This window comes from Ovis aries, chromosome 1 (genome assembly GCF_016772045.2).
Source record: "Ovis aries strain OAR_USU_Benz2616 breed Rambouillet chromosome 1, ARS-UI_Ramb_v3.0, whole genome shotgun sequence".
Lineage (NCBI taxonomy): Eukaryota > Metazoa > Chordata > Mammalia > Artiodactyla > Bovidae > Ovis > Ovis aries.
In genome coordinates this window covers 63842683-63861632 of record NC_056054.1, presented here as the reverse complement: position 1 = coordinate 63861632, position 18950 = coordinate 63842683, and the positions used below count along the sequence as shown (strand labels likewise).

The 18950-nt window shown below is 40.6% G+C and overlaps 1 protein-coding gene and 1 long non-coding RNA gene across 7 annotated transcripts in view; one reads left to right on the top strand and one right to left on the bottom strand.

Annotated features, from left to right (window-relative positions):
* SH3GLB1 (SH3 domain containing GRB2 like, endophilin B1) overlaps positions 1 to 4898 on the bottom strand; it is a 44086-nt gene extending 39188 nt beyond the window's left edge. For all 3 annotated transcript variants that reach the window (XM_042250666.2, XM_042250670.2, XM_004002160.6), the window contains exon 1: positions 4479 to 4898. In XM_042250666.2, coding sequence (XP_042106600.1) covers positions 4479 to 4550 — 72 coding nt within the window. In that variant the 5' untranslated portion in view covers positions 4551 to 4898. The remainder of the gene's footprint in view (positions 1 to 4478) is intronic.
* Positions 4897 to 18950, top strand: part of LOC105609232 (uncharacterized) — a 132060-nt gene continuing 118006 nt past the window's right edge. For all 4 annotated transcript variants that reach the window (XR_006060011.2, XR_003589892.3, XR_003589894.3 and 1 more), the window contains exon 1: positions 4897 to 5585. This is a non-coding gene — a long non-coding RNA (uncharacterized LOC105609232). The remainder of the gene's footprint in view (positions 5586 to 18950) is intronic.

Here is an 18950-nt window from a genome sequence, read left to right as displayed (position 1 = left end):
GAGACTTTTTCCTCATCAGAAAACAGCTGGTGTTTGTGAATTTTATAGTGTAACTTTAGCAGTTAAAAAAAAAGTTAGAAAATGAACTCTCTTCCTTTAGTAATTTAGTATGAAAATATTATACAGATATAAAGAATATATATCATTTAAGGATGGTGAGCAAAATTTTTTGCTTCAGTATCAATTCTGAATTAAAAATGTACCCATTTGAAAGATTTATCAAATTAAGAACAATAATTTACAAAATGGAATTTTACTACAAAGAATAATTATGACAAATTGAGAGTAGATTATGAAGTTCTTGAGGGCAGTAACAGGGGGTGTCATTTATCTTTGTATTCTTCAGTATCAAGTACTAAGGAGGTACTCTGGAGAAGGCAATGGCACCCCACTCCAGTACTCTTGCTTGGAAAATCCCATGGACAGAGGAGCCTGGTAGGCTGCAGTCCATGGGGTTGCTAAGAGTCAGACACGACTGAGCATCTTCACTTTCATTTTTCACTTTCATGCATTGGAGAAGGAAATGGCAACCCACTCCAGTGTTCTTGCCTGGAGAATCCCAGGGATGGGGGAGCTTGGTGGACTGCCGTCTATGGGGCCGCACAGAGTTGGACACGACTGAAGCGACTTAGCAAGGAGGTACTCAATAAATATAGGCTCAATTAATGAGTTTAATATTTTAGATTAGCATTAAATCAACCCCAAGGTCAGCATATATAATGTTAGAAAAATACTAATGAAAACAATTATTTAACATGCTAAATGATTCAAAGAGTAAACCGCACATAGGTACTATTTGCTTGGCTAAAATGACATAAAAATTAAAACAAAACAAAACAAATCATGCTGAATACTGTGAGAGGGGAATAAGGAGAGTTGATTCCTCAGGTCATAGTATCTTATTAATGACATGAAAGCCAGAGTAACAAAATTTTAGACATCTTAGAGACCCTACGTAATAATTCATTAGAAGAAAAATGCCACACAATCATACAAAATTTAAGAATGACATAGGAATTGCCACAGGTATTCACATCAAGTTCTTGCGGTCTGAGATGGACTTGAAGTTGTATTCTGAGGGAAGGAAAGGCTACAGACAGGGAGTGGAGGGCATTCAAGATGAATTTAACTGTATGAACAAAAATCTAGAGTTAGAAAAGTACAAGATATTTTTGAAATTAAAAAACAATTTGATGGAAATACAGTGTTTTACATGAGAATAGAAAAGGCAAGGCTGGAAGGAAGTATTTAATTCTCAATTAAGGAATCTGGACTGAAAAGATAGGATTTTAATGGCTTTCAAGACACTTTACCAATTTATCAAGGATAAATTACCTGATCCTTTCGTATTCTACTGAAGGCATTACGAACAACAAAAACACCCAAATGGACTGTTAGGGAATGATATACCCCTATTCATTTATACATTTACCTTATCCAACCAGTCCATTCTGAAGATCAGTCCTGGGTGTTCGTTGGAAGGACTGATGCTGAAGCTGAAACTCCAATACTTTGGCCACCTCATGTGAAGAGCTGACTCATTGGAAAAGACCTTGATGCTGGGAGGGATCAGGGCAGGAGGAGAAGGGGACGACAGAGGATGAGATGGCTGGATGGCATCACCAACTCAATGGACACGAGTTTGGGTAAACTCTGGGAGTTGGTGATGGACAGGGAGGCCTGGTATACTGCGATTCATGGGGTCACAGAGTCGGACACGACTGAGTGACTGAACTGAACTGATGTATATAAACATATTTTAAAAGAGTGAGAGTTGAATGATGGGACTCATTTACATAATTAGTCTGATTTTATGTTTTAAAATAGGGAACATGTTTAATTGTTAAGTTAGAATTTGTACGTAAAATGAAAGAATATGGCAGTTGTCTAACCAGAGAATGGCCTATTCCTTAAGGCATAATTTGATTTAAACAGAATTATTTAGAAATATCAAAGCTAAATTCCATCCCAACTGTTCTTATTGCTTATACTGAGTAACTGGCCTAGCTCTTACGCTATTCTTAGCATTAAATCTGGCACTTTGACACTACAGTGATGTCAACTCAATTTAGAGTAGGAACTCAGTTATTGACTAAATACCAAAATGAGAAAGCATGTTTTGTTGAAAACTACACACAGCACTCCAAATTGCACATTACATTTTGGAACCATCTTTATTTCCTACATATTTGAAAAAACTGCAGAAAACGTCAAACATGGAAGTATAATAGTATAGTAACATCTCATGAACCCATAACCCAGTATGAACCGTTTGCCATTGTTGTTTCAACTACCCACCCTTCCTTCTTCTGAAACATTTTAAAGCAATTCTCAGACATGATAGTTTATAAACATTTAAAAATGTACCTCTAACAGACACAGACTTAAAATAAAAAGACGTATCAAAGGAGCCTGCTCCTCCTGAAATTTTTCCCTTAGTAAATGGCTCAAGCCAAAACCTCAGAGTCATCCTTGACTCATCTTTCTCTCATACTTCAGAGTCAATATAATATGCAACACTGGTTAGGTTTTGAACCTCCCCTGCTATCATTCTTATTTAAGTTCTATCACCTTTTGCCTGTCCTATGGCCACAGCTCCTTAACTAGTCTCCCTAATAGCCCTGCAACCTCAGATTCTACACTTGCGACCTCTGCCTGAAATGTTTTTACTCCAAAAAAAACTGGATCTGTCACCTTCTTGAGGTCTTTTTGCATTTGAACCTATTAGAAATAGAAAGGCTTGCCCTTACCATCACGGCAACAACCACTACCCCTTGCCCTTAACCTAACTAAACCTGTTGGCCTGTTTCTACATCACCGCCTGATGTATTTACTAGTTTGTTTTTTCCTGTTAGACAGTAAGCTCCAGGAGCACAGACATTATGTTGATTATGAAACACTAGTGTCCAAAATAGTAGTGACACACAGGCATGCACTAAGCACTTAAGCATTTAAGACTGAAAATTATTTGATAACTAACAGATTAGAATTTTAAAACTTCTTCCTAGAAAATTTGAAACAAGTAACTGAAACTCGTTATTTGGAAAGTACATCTTGAGAGCTTTGCCAGATTTTTAAAATCAAGTCTATCAATTATTTAAATCAATTTGTAATATATATGTCCTATTTAAGAAGTTCGGATTATGTACCTGAAAACATATCTAGAAATATGTATGTATGGCTGCCGGGGCGTGTGGGATCTTAGTTCCCTGACCAGGAATCTAACCTGTGCCCCCTGCAATGGAAGCATGTAGTCTCAGCTACCGGACAGCCAGGGAAGTCCCTCTAGCTGTACTGAAAAGAGTGGCATTAGGTAGTGCCAAATCTGCATTCAGCACCTAGAATCACAGGGAATCAGCATTAAAACACCACCAAAAGCTCCCAATATAGGCAGCCATTACCCTGCTCTAGTTCTACCATTTTTTGCCAAAAACGGTGCAATGTAAGATCAACTATGTCAATAAAACTGGAGTAAAGGGGACAAAGAAAGTAATAATGCAATACACATGATTTACATTTCAACTTGGCATGTTACATAAGAAAACAATTTTTGTTTTTTCTTTACAAAAGAGAATCTTGTTGCTACTGTGACTGTCATTAACTTAAAACACCAGACTGTTTATATCCCGTGTTGTGGTGAAATTTACATCTGTTCGTAGATTTAACTTAGTTGGCATAATGTGGGTGATGACTGGAAAACTGTCCAAGTTCCCTAGTACCGACACTTCCTTTATTTTTGAATACGATGAGACAGTCAACTTTCCCCTTTAAAGTGTTACTTGAAAAATGTCCCTGTGACTATAAGCACAACATGAATCTTCTCGCTCACTGCCCTACGGTCAGCGCTTCCCATTTCGAAAGTGAGTGGGAAAGCCCCCAAGCTCTGTGGCTCTGGCAAAGTCTGGACGCCAACTGGCGATCTCCATTTCTGCCACGGACAGCCAAGACCGGGAACCTTCCTCTCAGGGTGAGAGGACGGCAGGGAACTGCGTTGGCAGCTCCCTGGGTTGATGGGCAGGAAAAGGAAACTTCCTTCTTGGACTTGGCGAGGAGAGAGGGAGACGGAATGAAAAGGTGGGGGTGGTGCAAGAATGGTCTCCACCACCCCGCGGACTCGCAAAGCCTCCGCCCGCCCGGGGAGGGAGGGCACACGAGCAGCGGCGCCGTGAGGTCAGAAAGGCCGGCGGGGCTGTGCCTCGGCCCGAGGCCGAACTCAAGGTGGCCTCCAGAGAAGGGAGGACGCTCCGGGCCCTGTCCCCACTCCGCCTCGCTTCCCCGGCACCGGCGGTTGGGCAAGAAGGGGGAGGAAAACGGCCGCCAGGCCCAGAGGGGCACAAGGCCGCGCCCATCACCCGGGCCTCCGGCCGCGGCAGGCCAGTCGGGCGGTCGGCGAAGCCGGGTGCAGAGGGCGCGGCTGTCTCGGGCGACCCCTCCCTGTCCCTCCCGGGCGTCGCCACCCCTTCTTCCCGCCGCGGTACCTGCACTGCACGACTGAGGAAGGTGCCCGCGTCGGCCGCCAGCTTCTTCACGTTGAAGTCCATGATGTTCATCCTGGGCGTCAGCCGGGCGGAGCAGCCGGCTGACCTAGCGGGGAGATGGAGGCGCCGCGGCCGGGCTGGGGCGCCGGGCGAGAGTGGCGGGGGCAGACGTGGTAGGTGGAGGGAGGCGGCGCCAGCCCCGCCGCCGCAGCTGTCGTTTCCGTGAAGGGGGAGAGAGAGGGTGGGGCGAGGGGAGAGAACAACCGCCTCGAAGCCGGCCGCGAGTCCAGGCGGCAGCGGCCGAGACCCAGGGCCTGTGCCGCCTGGGGAGATGCCGCTAACGTCGGCGGGCTTCGCGGTGGGCTTGCAAGACAGAGCAGCGTCCGGGCCTTTCAGGGCCGGGTCCCCAACAGAGGAAGCGAGAGCGGGCCTCGGGGCGGGGCCTTTATAGAGGTTATCGCGGGAACAGCGACCCCTTCAGGAGCGCCGCGGCTGACCGCGCCCGGAGCTCCGCCAGTTCCGCTGGGGGCAGGGTCGCGTTCGTTGCTAGGGGCGCGCCTCCGGGCGCTGTGGCGCTCGGTGTTTGTGCTTAAGCCCCTGGGAACCGCGAGCAGAGAGAACCCAAACTCCCCGTTTTGTTTTAAGTGAAAATATGGAAATTGTAGCATAGAATTACAGTATGTGAAATTAGAACCAACAGTTCCCTGTCGTCTTGAAGCACCCGCGCCCTACTGGTTCCCTGACGCCTGGATGGCACGCGGCTGTTTGCAGAATAGAGTTGAAGTTAAATGTTGCCACCGAACCCGTTTTTCGTTTATTCAGCATTATCGACTATCCATCTTGTACCAGAACTGAATCCTGTGCTGCAGACACCGTGCTGAACAAGATTGTCCCTGCCCTCAGAAAGCTCTTAGTTCGGTTACTCGACAACTTTCAGGGACAACTCCCATCCCCGGGGCCAGTTCTGTTTCTATGTGCTTCCACAAGAGCTTTGTGACTGAGTGACCGTGGACTACGCTGGACTACAAAATCAACACTAGGTGCCTACTTAGTGCATAATACGGCGCCCAAGACACCAACTGCGGGATAGGGGACGCAAAGAAGACGGTGAGTGAGACAGAATACTGCTTAACGATTTAGCGAGGAGAATGTTAATAACTAATGAGAATATGATGTGAATTTTAATAACTAATGGGAATATGATGTGGAATCTGTTCAAAACCCTGCAATTCCAAGTATCTTCTAAAGTAGCTTTAAGGATACAGCCTATGCTAGAACTGATTGAAACAGGTGCAAGAATGGAGGCAGAGACGTTAGTATTTCGAAGAAAAGGCTGTTCTTGCGTGTGTCGCAGTGTCCTTGTGTTACATTAGAGCTGGAAAAATGCAGGCCCAGCAGGCAATGAAATGAGTTCACATTCATGCTTAGTGTTTTACTGAAACAGCAGTCAGAGCAGTAGTGGCTGTGTTAAAGGCACAAAGATTCGTTCCAAAGTATTACAAGGAAGCGTAGATAACATGCAAATAGTTGTATTCTTTGTGGTGATAACAGAAACAGACACTTCTTACTAAGATAACTACAAAAGAATAAATCTACTCCATCTCTCTTTCTTCTCAACTTACCTTGCCAGAAATATGGGAAAGGAAGTATATAATCAGGAATTTTGTCATTTATTGTCCAATTTAGACTTTTACATGGAAAACACCATATCTTTTTGCAGATGTCTGTCTTCACAGTAAGCATGTTTTGTCATATTCTCTATTTCTACAAAGTGATCTCAACACCACCCGCCTTCACCATGAAAGGAAAAAACTCTGAATTCTCTTCCTCAAACTTGTAGATATGCTGACTTGAAAAAACAATCTTCATTTGTTCCTGGTGAGCCATCTATAATACTGTTTCTCTAGTTTCACTGGTGAATTTATAAGACTAGTGTGGTGTTTCTATTTCCTTACCATCTTAGAATTTCCTACCTAATTCCATGTAGTTGGTTTCCACTTCTGTAACTATTCCTTAACAGAATTCCTGAAGTTGCCAGTTATCTTCCTGATAAATCAAACAGCCTTTTCTCAGACTTCCACAGTGACTGTACCCAGCCCCTTCACAATAACAAACACACCCCTTTCCAGGACCTTATTGTTCCACGGTTTCTCTGCTATCTCCTGGACTTTCTCATTGTGTTTTGCTGACACTTCTGATGGATTTGCTATAAGAATAAATACCTGAAATCTCAAGGTTTAGCACTTATTTTTTTGTTATTGTTCTCATGGATTAGTTTCTTAATTGAAACTTCAGATGTACCATTTCATTCACTGATTTAGTAAATATTTTTTGAACGTCTACTGTGTGCACGTGGCACTGTTCGTATGACTGGGAATATAACGGGCAACAAGGCAGATAGCCCTTGCTCTCATGGGAGCTTATAACTAATCCCATGAGACAGAAATTGAACAAGTAGTTATAAGTATGTTGAAATGCCAAGGGGAGTCCAGAGTGCTTTTAAATGTTCACTTCCAGCTGTACCTAGTAACCTGAATTTTAATTTGGAGGCTTGGTTTTTCTGTAAGGGTTTTAGATCACCTTTTAACACTTTCTTTTTCTATCCCCCATAGTAACTTCTTACTCCAATAGTTCAAGGTATTAGGAAAGCAATCTTTGAAAATTAATACAAAGTGCTGAATATCTGAAATTCTCCTCAAAATTTTCAGCTTAAAAATGAAAAAAATCTTTATAAAAATGACATTTTAGGTAGTATGATATGTATTTTAATTTTTTTTTTGTAGTGGCTGGCAGATAGTTCATTACCTTATGTTTAGACCAATGATATCCAAACTTCATGGGGTACGCAAGATGATCCACTGGTGTGCAAAAATATACATTAGAAGTTTGGTTTGTATATATTTTAATTTAATAAACAGAAAATTTTGTTTCATTACTTTTTAAAAAATATGGGTTGACACTGGTGTTCCCACCTTGCATTTATTAGATAGACACATGTCACAAACTGTAAATGAAATACCTTATGGGAAGAGTGGGAATTCCACAACTTGAAGGAGTTGTAATTAGTAGTTTATTTACTAATATGGTCACATAATACATGTGACTGGTTCCATGTCTTTGCAGATTATCTATTTAAATAAAACTTCACAGTAGTGGACAAATAGCCTAAAGAGTTTCCTCAAATACATCATCATTAAAAGTGTTGATACAAGCATAAGCAAACAAGAAATGCCAGAATCTATACCTCTACTGGAGAAGGCAGTGGCACCCCACTCCAGTACTCTTGCCTGGAAAATCCCATGGACGGAGGAGCCTGGTAGGCTGCAGTCCATGGGGTCGCTAAGAGTTGGACATGACTGAGCAACTTCACTTTCACTTTTCACTTTCATGCACTGGAGAAGGAAATGGCAACCCACTCTAGTGTTCTTGCCTGGAGAATCCCAAGGTCGGGGGAGCCTGGTGGGCTTCTGTCTATGGGGTCGCACAGAGTCGGACACGACTGAAGTGACTTAGCTGCAGCAGCAGCATACCTCTACTTGTTGAATTTATCAGTAAGATTGTTGAAATTTGGCTTAAAAGATGGTAACACTTGATTGGAGCTTTCATGGAACTCTAGTGGGGGAACCAGACTTATAAATAAAAACAGTATGTGAAGGAAAACTATAAAAACTTGTTTAAGATTGAGCAAAGGGAGAAAGTGTAGAGGAAGTGGGTATTAACTTATCAGGATAGGAGAGGTGATAAGACTTCTTGAACTGGCTTTTGATTGAGTTCATCTGGTGGATTGAGGCATGAGGGTGGGGAGAGATGATCAGACTTTCAACTTAGAAATACCAGGTTTCAGGCAATGTAGATAGTGGGTTGGAGAGGAGGCTAAGACAAGTAGCAAGGCTGATTAGGTATCTATTGCCATACTCGCTCTGTACTCTGTTATTTTGAAGTCCTGCATTTGGAAATCTTGTTTTGACTGAAACTCCCCCTCCTTTCCTCCTTTGATCTCTGACTTCTTTACTCATTTAAGTATGTAATCGTCATCATCAAGTCCTACAATCACATGCTTAATTCTTAATTGTCCTATTTTTAACTTTCACCAGCCTTCTCAGTTCCCTTTATTCTTCTAACCTATCAATCAACAGTCCTGGATGAATGTTTTCTCTGTACATGCTCACAGACTGCCAAGCATCATTAGGGAGAAGAATTATACAACCTTGTAGATGGATGCTAATATCAATGCATGACTTACTTCCATTGAACTTTTATAACTGCTTAAAAGCTCCTACATCTAAGTAACTTTTTCACATACTCTGCAGAGCCTACTGCAAAACTTTGCCAGTCTCCTAACATGCCTGCCTTATTCTCATATACTCTTATTTTTAGCCTTTGATACTTTGTATATCATGAAGCTATATGGAGGGAGCTCCTTCAACAAAATTCTCTTATTTCTACCCCTTATCCTTCTTCACACTCCTCCCGCAAACACTGCCAAATATTTCAAAGGCAGTATCCTAGGTGTTCTCTTCTGAGTGGAGCTCTCTTACTTTTGATTGCATATTGGTATCACCTGGAGAATTTAAGCAGCTGCTGATGCCCAGATCATAACCCCAGAGTGTGGACTGGGCATTGGGATGATCAGAAGTTCCCCAGGTGATTCTAAATGTGTGGCCAAAGTTGAGAATGTACATATCATCCTTTCAGAACTTGGTCCAGCAGTTTGTACCTTCTGCCTACAGATAGATTTCATTTCTCTTCTTCTGAGCAGCAACCATTTTTTGATCAGTTTTATATTTTTATGGTCTATATTTCTGGAAGCACAGTGGATTCTCAAATACTTTCTGAAATGAATAAATTAATCAAATCAAGATTTATACAGTTCTTTTGTGACTCCTCTCCCCAATCTAAATTTCCAACTACAGATTCAGTATTTCCAGTACTGAGCCTGTTGCAGTTTACTTTTTTTAAAGTTACTTTTCTTCTTGAGTTTCCTGTAACTTTAGTTGAATTATATGCACTGGATCACCTAAGGTAGAAATCTGAACCCATTTATTTCCTCTGATTTCCCACATCTGATTGATTGAGTGCTGGCAGTATTTTCCCTCTGAACTATTTCTTGTCTTTATCCTCTCTTTTAAAATTGAGGTATAATTGACATTTAACATTATTTTGGACTTCCCAGGTGGTGCTAGCGGTAAAGAATCCATCTGCCAATGCAGAAGACTAGTGTTAGATCTCTGGGTTGGGGAGACCCTCTGGAGTAGGAAATGCACCCCACTCTAGTCTTCTTGACTAGAAAATTCCATGGGCAGAGGATAGAGGGCTATAGTCCATGGGGCCGCAAAGAGTCGGTCATGCCTGAGCACAAGCACAAGCGCACTAAACAACAGCAGCAAATATTAATTTCAAGTGTACAGTGTAAAGAGTTACTATTTGTGTACATTGTGAAATGGTCACCATAATTATTCTACTTAATATCGTCACCTTATGTAGTTAAAAATATTTTTTTTTCCTTGGGATGAGAGCTTTAAAGATCTACTGTCTTAGCAACTTTCAAATATTGGATACAGTATTATTAAGTAACTGTAGTCAGCAGGCTGTAATTACCTTCCCAGGTTGTGTTTATTTTAGAACAGAAAGCTTATATATTCTGACTCCCATCACCTACTTCTTGCTCCCTTCCCTTTCTGACAACTACCAATAAGTTCTCAGTATCTGTGAGGTAGTTTGTTTGTTTGTTTGTTTGTTTTTTTCTGCTTAGATTCCACACATAAGTGAGATCATATACTAACATTTGTCTTTCTCTGTCTCAATTCCTTTAGCATAATATCCTCAGTTCTATCCATGTTGTCACAAATGGTAAGATTTCATTCTTTTTGTGACCATTTAATATTCCATCACACACACACACACACACACACAGACACAAACACAGACACAGACACACACACACCATGTTTTCTTTATTCCATTCATCCGTTGATGGACACAGGTTGTTTCTGTATCTTGGCTATGGTAAATAGTGCTCTAATGAACATGGGGTGCAGATATGTTTTTGAGTTAGAGTTTTTGTTGTCTTTGGATAAATACTGAAAGGTGAAATTGTTAGGTCATATGGTAATTCTATTTTTAATTTGTTTTGAAGAATCTCCTTACTGTTTTCCATAGTGCTGTATCAATTTACATTCCCACTAACTGTGCATGAGGGTTTACTTTTCTCCACATTCTCACCAATACCTGCTATTTGTTGTCTTTTTTAATAATAGTCATTTTGAAGGTATGAGGTACTATTTCACGGTGATTTTGATTTGAATTTCCTTGATGTTTAGTGATGTTGAACATCTTTTCAGGGAAAAAATGTCTATTCATATCTTCAGCTCATTTAAAAAATTGGATTATTTGTTTTTTTGCTCTTCATAGTTTGAATTCTTTATATATTTTAGATATTAACTACTTATCAGATATATCATTTGCAAATATTTGTCCAGTAGGTTGAGGTGATTTCCTTTGCTGTGCAAAAGATGATTTTGTGTAGTCCCATTTGTTTATTTTTGCTTTAGTTGCTTTTGCTTTTGGCTACAGATTCAAAAAAATCTCTAAGACCTATGTCAAGGAACTTACCATGTATGTTTTCTTGCAGGAGTTTTATGATTTCAGGTCTTAGGTTCAAGTCTTTAATCCATTTGAGTAAAGGTTTATATGTAGTTTAAGATAATGGTCCAATTTCATTCCTTGCATGTTACTGTCCAGTTTTCCAAACACCAGTTATTAAAAGAGACTGTCTCTTCTTCATTGTATATTTTTGCTTCCTTTGTCATGAATTATTTGACCATATATATCTATTTATTTCTGGGTGCTGTGTTCTGTTTTACTGATTTATGTGTCTGCCAATACCATACATTAAAAAACACACCAAGAGACATAGTAGTCAAACTAACAAAAACACAAAGAAAAATTACTAAAAGCAGCAAGGGGAAAACAATAAATAACGTACAAGGGAACCCCCATAAGGTTAACAGCTGATCTTTCGGCAGAAACTCTGCAGGCTAGAAGGGAATGGCAGGATAGACTTAAAGTGAAGAAAGTGAAAAACCAAAAACCAAGATTACTCGACCTAGTAAGGATCTCATTCAGATTTGTTCGGGAAATCAAAAGTTTTACAGATATGCAAAAATTAAGAGAATTCAGCACCACCAAAGCAACTATTTAACAAATGCTGAAGGAACTTCTCTAGTGATTGGAATTTTGATAGGGATTATGTTAAATCTGTAGCTTGTTTTGGGTAGTATGGACATTTTAATAATATTGATTCATCCAATTCTTGAGCATGATATATCTTTTTACTTATTTGTACCTTCAATTTATTTCACTAATGTCTTGTAGTTTTAAATATACATGTCTTTCACCTCCTTGATTAAATTTGTTCCTAGGAATTTTATTATTTTCAATGCTTTCTTCATTTCTCTTTCTGCTAGTTTGTTATTACTGCATAAAAACTTAACAGATTATTGTATAGTGATTTTGTACTCTGCAACTTTTCTGATTTTACTTTTTTTTAGTTCTAACAGTTTTTTTGGTGGAGTCTTTAGGCTTTTTATGTATCATATCACATCATATTATATCGTGTGATGTGCAAATAGTGATAATTTCCTTCCTCCTTTCTAACTTGCATACCTTTTATTTCTATTTGTTGCCAAATTTCTCTGGCCAGAACCTCTAATAAATAAAGTTGAATAAAGTTGAATAAAGTGGAAAGAGTGGGCATTCTTATTTTTTTTCCTGATCTTAGAGGAAATGCTTCCAGCTGTTCATTATTGAGTATGAAGTTAGCTATGGGCTTCTTATATATGACCTTTGTTGTGTTAAGGTATATTCTCTTTAACCCACTTTGTTTTTTAAATCATAAATGGGTATTGGATATTGTCAAATGCTTTCTGTGCATCTAATGAGATGATCATATTTAATTTTTTATTTTGTTAATGTGGTATATCACATTGATTGATTTGTGGATGTTGAACTATACTTGCATCCTTGGATAAATTGCATTAGGTAGTGTCCTTCACCACTAGACCATTCAGGTGTGATCTAAATCAAATCCCTTATGATTATACAGTGGAAGTGAGAAATAAATTTAAGGGACTAGATCTGATAGATAGAGTGCCTGGTGAACTATGGATGGAGGTTCATGACATTGTACAGGAGACAGGGATCAAGACCATCCCCATGGAAAAGAAATGCAAAAAAGCGAAATGGCTGTCTGGGGAGGCGTTACAAATAGTTGTGAAAAGAAGAGAAGCGAAAAGCAAAGGAGAAAAGGAAAGATATAAGCATCTGAATGCAGAGTTCCAAAGAATAGCAAGGAGAGATAAGAAAGCCTTCTTCAGTGATCAGTGCAAAGAAATAAAGGAAAACAACAGAATGGGAAAGACTAGAGATCTTTTCAAGAAAATTGGAGATACCAAGGAAACATTTCATGCAAAGATGGGCTCGATAAAGGACAGAAGTGGTATGGACCTAACAGAAGCAGAAGATATTAAGAAGAGGTGACAAGGATACACAGAAGAACTGTACAAAACAGATCTTCACGACCCAGATAATCATGATGGTGTGATCACTCATCTAGAGCCAGACATCCTGGAATGTGAAATCAAGTGGGCCTTAGGAAGCATCACTACGAACAAAGCTAGTGGAGGTGATGGAATTCGAGTTGATCTATTTCAAATCCTGGAAGATGATGCTGTGAAAGTGCTGCACTCAATATGCCAGCAAATTTGGAAAACTTAGCAGGGGCCACAGGACTGGAAAAGGTCAGTTTTCATTCCAATCCCAAAGAAAGGCAATTCTTAAGAATGCTCAAACTACTGCACAATTGCACTCATCTCACATGCTAGTAAAGTAATGCTCAAAATTCTCCAAGCCAGGCTTCAGCAATACGTGAACCGTGAACTTCCAGATGTTCAAGCTGGTTTTAGAAAAGGCAGAGGAACCAGAGATCAAATTGCCAACATCCGCTGGATCATCAAAAAACCAAGAGAGGTCCAGAAAAACATCCATTTCTGCTTTATTGACTATGCCAAAGCCTTTGACTGCGTGGATCACAATAAACTGTGGAAAATTCTGAAAGAGATGGGAATACCAGACCACCTGACCTGGCTCTTGAGAAACCTCTATGCAGATCAGGAAGCAACAGTTAGAACTGGACATGGAACAACAGACTGGTTCCAAATAGGAAACGGAGTACGTCAAGGCTGTATATTGCCACCCTGCTTATTTAACTTATATGCAGAGTACATCATGAGAAACGCTGGGCTGGAAGAAGCACAAGCTGGAATCAAGATTGCCTGGAGAAATATCAATAACCTCAGATATGCAGATGACACCACCCTTATGGCAGAAAGTGAAGAGGAACTAAAAAGCCTCTTGATGAAAGTGAAAGAGGAGAGTGAAAAAGTTGGCTTAAAGCTCAACATTCAGAAAACGAAGATCATAGCATCTGGTCCCATCACTTAATGGGAAATAGATGGGGAAATAGTGGAAACTGTGTCAGATGGTATTTTTTGGCTCCAGAATCTCTGAAGATGGTGATTGCAGCCATGAAATTAAAAGACGCTTACTCCTTGGAAGGAAAGTTATGACCAACCTAGATAGCATATTCAAAAGCAGAGACATTACTTTGCTGACAAAGGTCTGTCTAGTCAAGGCTATGGTTTTTCCAGTGAACATGTATGGATGTGAGAGTTGGACTGTTAAGAAAACTGAGCGCCAAAGAATTGATGCTTTTGAACTGTGGTGCTGGAGAAGACTCTTGAGAGTCCCTTGGACTGCAAGGAGATCCAACCTGTCCATTCTAAAGGAGATCAGCCCTGGATGTTCTTTGGAAGGACTGATGCTAAAGCTCAAACTCCAGTACTTTGGCCACCTCATGGGAAGAGTTGACTCATTGGAAAAGACCCCGATGCCGGGAGGGATTGGGGACAGGAGGAGAAGGGAACGTTAGAGGATGAGATAGCTGGATGGCATCACCGACTCGATGGACAGTTTGGGTGAACTCCGGGAGATGGTGATGGACAGGGAGGCCTGGCATGCTGCAATTCATGGGGTCGGGAAGAGTTGGGCACAGCTGAGGACTGAACTGAACTGAAGGGCTGATTTTTTATTTTATTTTTTTCTGTGTGGATGATTTGTCCAATGATGTAAATGGAGTATTATATTAAAGTTCTCTACCATTGTATTGCTGACTATTTCTCCTTTTCAAGTGAAAGTCGCTCAGTCGTGTCCAGCTCTTTGTGACCCCATGGACTATATAGTCCATGGAATTCTTCAGGCCAGAATACTGGAGTGGGTAGCCTTTTCCTTTTCCAGAGGATCTTCCCAACCCAGGGATCTAGCCCAGGTCTCCCGCATTGCAGGCAGATTCTTTACCAGCTGAGCCAAAAGGGAAGCCTAAGAATACCAGGATGGGTAGCCCTATCCCTTCTCTAGTGGGTCTTCCCCACCCAGGAATCGAACCAGGTCTCCTGCATTGCAGGTGGATTCTTTACCAACTGAGCTATCAGGGAAGCCCTTTAGGGCTATTAATTTACATTTAGGTGTAAATGTAAATAAATATTTACAAATATTATATCTTCTTTTTGGATTGACTTCTTTATCATTATGTAATATCCTACCTTGCCTCTTATTATAGTCTTTGTTTTTAAGTCTGTTTTGTTTGCTATGAGTATACTACTGAAGGTTTCATTTGGTTTTCATTTTCATGGAATATCTTTTTTCATGTTTTCACTTTCAGTCTGTGTGTCCTAACATCTGAAGTGAGTCTCTTGCAAGCAGCATAATATGGATCTTTATTTTTTTTTAACCCATTTATCCACTCTATGTCTTTTGACTGGAGAATTAAGTAATTTACATTTAAAGAAATTATTGATAGGGATGTCCTTATTGCATTTAGTTAATTGTTTTCTAGCTATTTTGTAGTTCCTCTCTGTGCCTTTATTCTTCTCTTGCTCTCTTCTTTTGTGGTTTGATGAGTTTCTTTAGTGATATTTATTTCTCTATCTCTTTTGTGTATCTATTATATGATTTTGTTTTGTAGTTATCAGGAGGCTTACATATAAAACATATCAATAGCCATCTTTCTTAAGTAAGTAATTTAAACTTGATTGCATTCTAATGTTCTGCATTTTTACTCTTCTCTCTCCCCATTTTATGTTTTTAAGGTGAAATTGCCATCTTTTTATCTTGTGTCTCCCATAACTAATTATTTTAGTTATAGTTATTTTTACTGCTTCTGTCTTTAAACCTTTATAATGGCTTTATACGTTGTTAATACAGTACCTTTACTATGTATTTACTCTTCTACTGAGATTTATTCTTTCATGTTTTCATGTTACTAGTTAGTACCCTTTTTTCCCCAGCTTAAGAATGTCCCTTTAACATTTCTGTGAATTTGATTTATTGATGAAGAACTTCTTTAGCTTTTACTTGTCTGAAAAATTCTTTATCTCTCCTTTAATTCTGAATAATACATTTTCTGAATAGAGTATTCTTGGTTGTTAGTTTTTTTCTTTCCATGCTTTGAATATCCTCTGCCACTTCCTTTGGCCTGCAAATTTAGTACTGAAAAATCAGCTCAAAGTCTTATGGGGGTTCTCTTGTGTATAACAACTTATTTTTTTCTTTCTGCTTTTAAGATTCTCTCCTTGTCTTTTAACTTTTGATGTTTCAATAATAATGTCCCTTGGTGTGGGTCTCTTTGGGTTCATCATATTTGGAACTCTCTGAGTTTCCTAGGTCTGGATATCTGGTTCCTTCTCCAGGTTAGGGAAGTTTTTAGTCATTATTTCTTCATATAATTTTTCTGCCCTTTTCTCTCTCTCCTTCCTTTAGGACCCTTATGGTTTGAGTGTTAATCTGCTTGATGTTGTCCCGTAAGTCTCTTACGCTTTCTTCACCTTTTTAGTTCGTTCTTCTTTCTTTTTCGTGCTCTGATGGGGTGAATTCTTCTGATTGAGTGACTTGTGTTCGCGTTGACACAAGTTTATCTTTCCTTCTGCTTCATCTAGTCTGCTGCTTAACTATGCCAGTTTATTTTTCAGTTCAGTTATTGTATTCTTCAGTGCTGTCAATTCTGCTGTCAACTTTGTAGTCTTTTTTGAAGTTCTCACTGTGTTCATCCATTCTTTAAAATTTGGTGAGCATCTTTATGACTATCGTTTGAATGCTTTATCAGGTAACTTACTTAAAGGTAACTTACTTAAAGTTTACTTAAAGGTACTTATCAGGGAAGTTTCATTAAAATTTTCTTCTGAGGTTTTATTTTGTTGTGTGGTATGGAACACATTTCTCTGTTTCTTTATTAAATCTCTTTATTGGCTTCTATGCATCAGCTGAAACAACTACCTCTCCCATTCTAGAAATAGTGGCTTTGTGTAGGAGATGCACTTGGTCATTCAACTCTGCTCTAGGGTGCTTCCCTCTGTAAGTCTTGGTTTTCTCTCAAACCTTTGTAATTATCCAAGGAGCCTATTTTTAATAGTTCTCAGTAGAAGAGGGTATGCCAGCACTTATCAATGTCCCAAAGGGGAAGATTGTGGTCAGCATGTAGATTCAGGCTGACTGGAAGCCAGACTGTCATAGACAGCAGCTTTTTCATGTTTGGGAACGCATGTAAGAATTAAAGATATTAAAATTAAAAAAAAAAATAAAGTATGCAAATATATCCAGTCCTGTGGGACCACAAGCATAAGCCCCACTGGTCACTAGAACTAGGTCACTAGAACTAGGCATTCCCCTGGATGGCAGTCATAAAAATCAGGGCTCTAGACAAGTGTATACGCTGTTCTTTAAGAGATGCTGGTGAGACACAGTGAGTCGGAGGCAGGACATAAAGATGGCATCCTCTGGCCTGTGTTCTCTGAGAGTAGCTCCATAGGCCCTGAGGTGTGTGCCAGACCTGAAGCTTGCCCATCTGGCCACAGCTCCATGATAAGAAAATAGAACTCTTTCACAAAGACTGGGGATGTCTTTCAGCCTGTTGTCTGTGTAGTGCCTTGAGGGTGGTAGCCTATCAGGAACGGTGTCTCTGATTGTCACAGTCCTATGGGACCTAGGAATACAAGCCTGCTGACCGCAAGAGGCAAGGAGTCAAGGGATGTCACCTGGACAGCAACCTTAAAAACGAGGGTACTAGACATAAAAACCAGGGGAGCAGATATGTGTGAGAGTTCCCCTTCAGGAGATAACTAGCAGTCTGGCATTCGGCAGAGGGAGAGTGCAAAGATAGCTCTTGCCCTCTGAGGTCTGTGGAAGGGATTGCAGTCATGTGTGTTTAACTAGAGGAAGCCTGCTTCTAAGGCGTCATTTGTGATGATTCACTAGTAGGCCTCTTTCACAGAGAGATTAAGCGTCTGTGTCTGTTGTCTCTTCCTGTGCTCTGGGCGGTGGTATCTGTTTCAGAACTCGTTTTCTGTTGATTACAGTACTTGTGGGACCTGCAAGCATACGCCTCACTGGCCACCAGAGCCGGGCCACGCAGAGATGTCCTGTGTAGAAGCTGCAAAAGTTGGGGTGCCTGACAAAAGTAGATATTCCATTCTGGGAGATAGTGGTTATTTGGAGTAAGGCAAGAGGGATTATGCAGATTCTATCCAGCAGTTTGTAATCCCTGAGAACACTTTCTTAGGTCACTAGATACGTGTCAAGCCAGAAGCCTGACCCTCAGGATAAAGATTCTGGACTAGCAAATAGTCTTCTTTCACAGACTGGGAGTATCTGCTGTCTGAACAGTACACTGGGGTGGTAGCCTTCCTACAACTGTCTCTCTAATTGTTATAGTCCCGTCAGGCCCAGGAACACAGACTCCCCTGTCCTCCAGAGCCAGCAATCAAGGGGCATCTCCTGGGCAGTATTAGGGTCACAGACTGTATAAACACTCCCCTCTGGGGTTCCCTGGTGACTTAGAGGGTAAAGCATCTGCCTGCAATGTGGGAAACCTGGGTTCGATCCCTGGGTTAGGAAGATCCCCTGGAGAAGGAAATGGCAACCCACTCTAGTACTCTTGCCTGGAAAATCCCATGGACGGAGAAGCCTGGTAGACTATAGTCCATGGGGTCGCAAAGAGCTGGACACGACTAAGCGACTTCACTTTCTTTCACTTTCATTGGAGATATTGATACTCTGGAGCACTCTAGAGGGGCAACATGACTGTCAGTTCAATTCAGTCACTCAGTTATGTCCGACTCTCTGCAACCCCATGGACTGCAGCATGCCAGCCTTCCCTGCCCATCACCAATTCTTGGAGCTTGCTCGTTTCATGTCTGTCAAGTCAGTGATGCCATCCAACCAGCTCATCCTCGTCCCCTTCTCCTCCTGCCTTCAATCTTTCCAGCATCAGGGTCTTTTCTAATGAGTCAGTTCTTCGCATCAGTTGGTCAGAATATTAGAGTTTCAGCTTCAGCATCAGTCCTTCCAATAATATTCAGGACT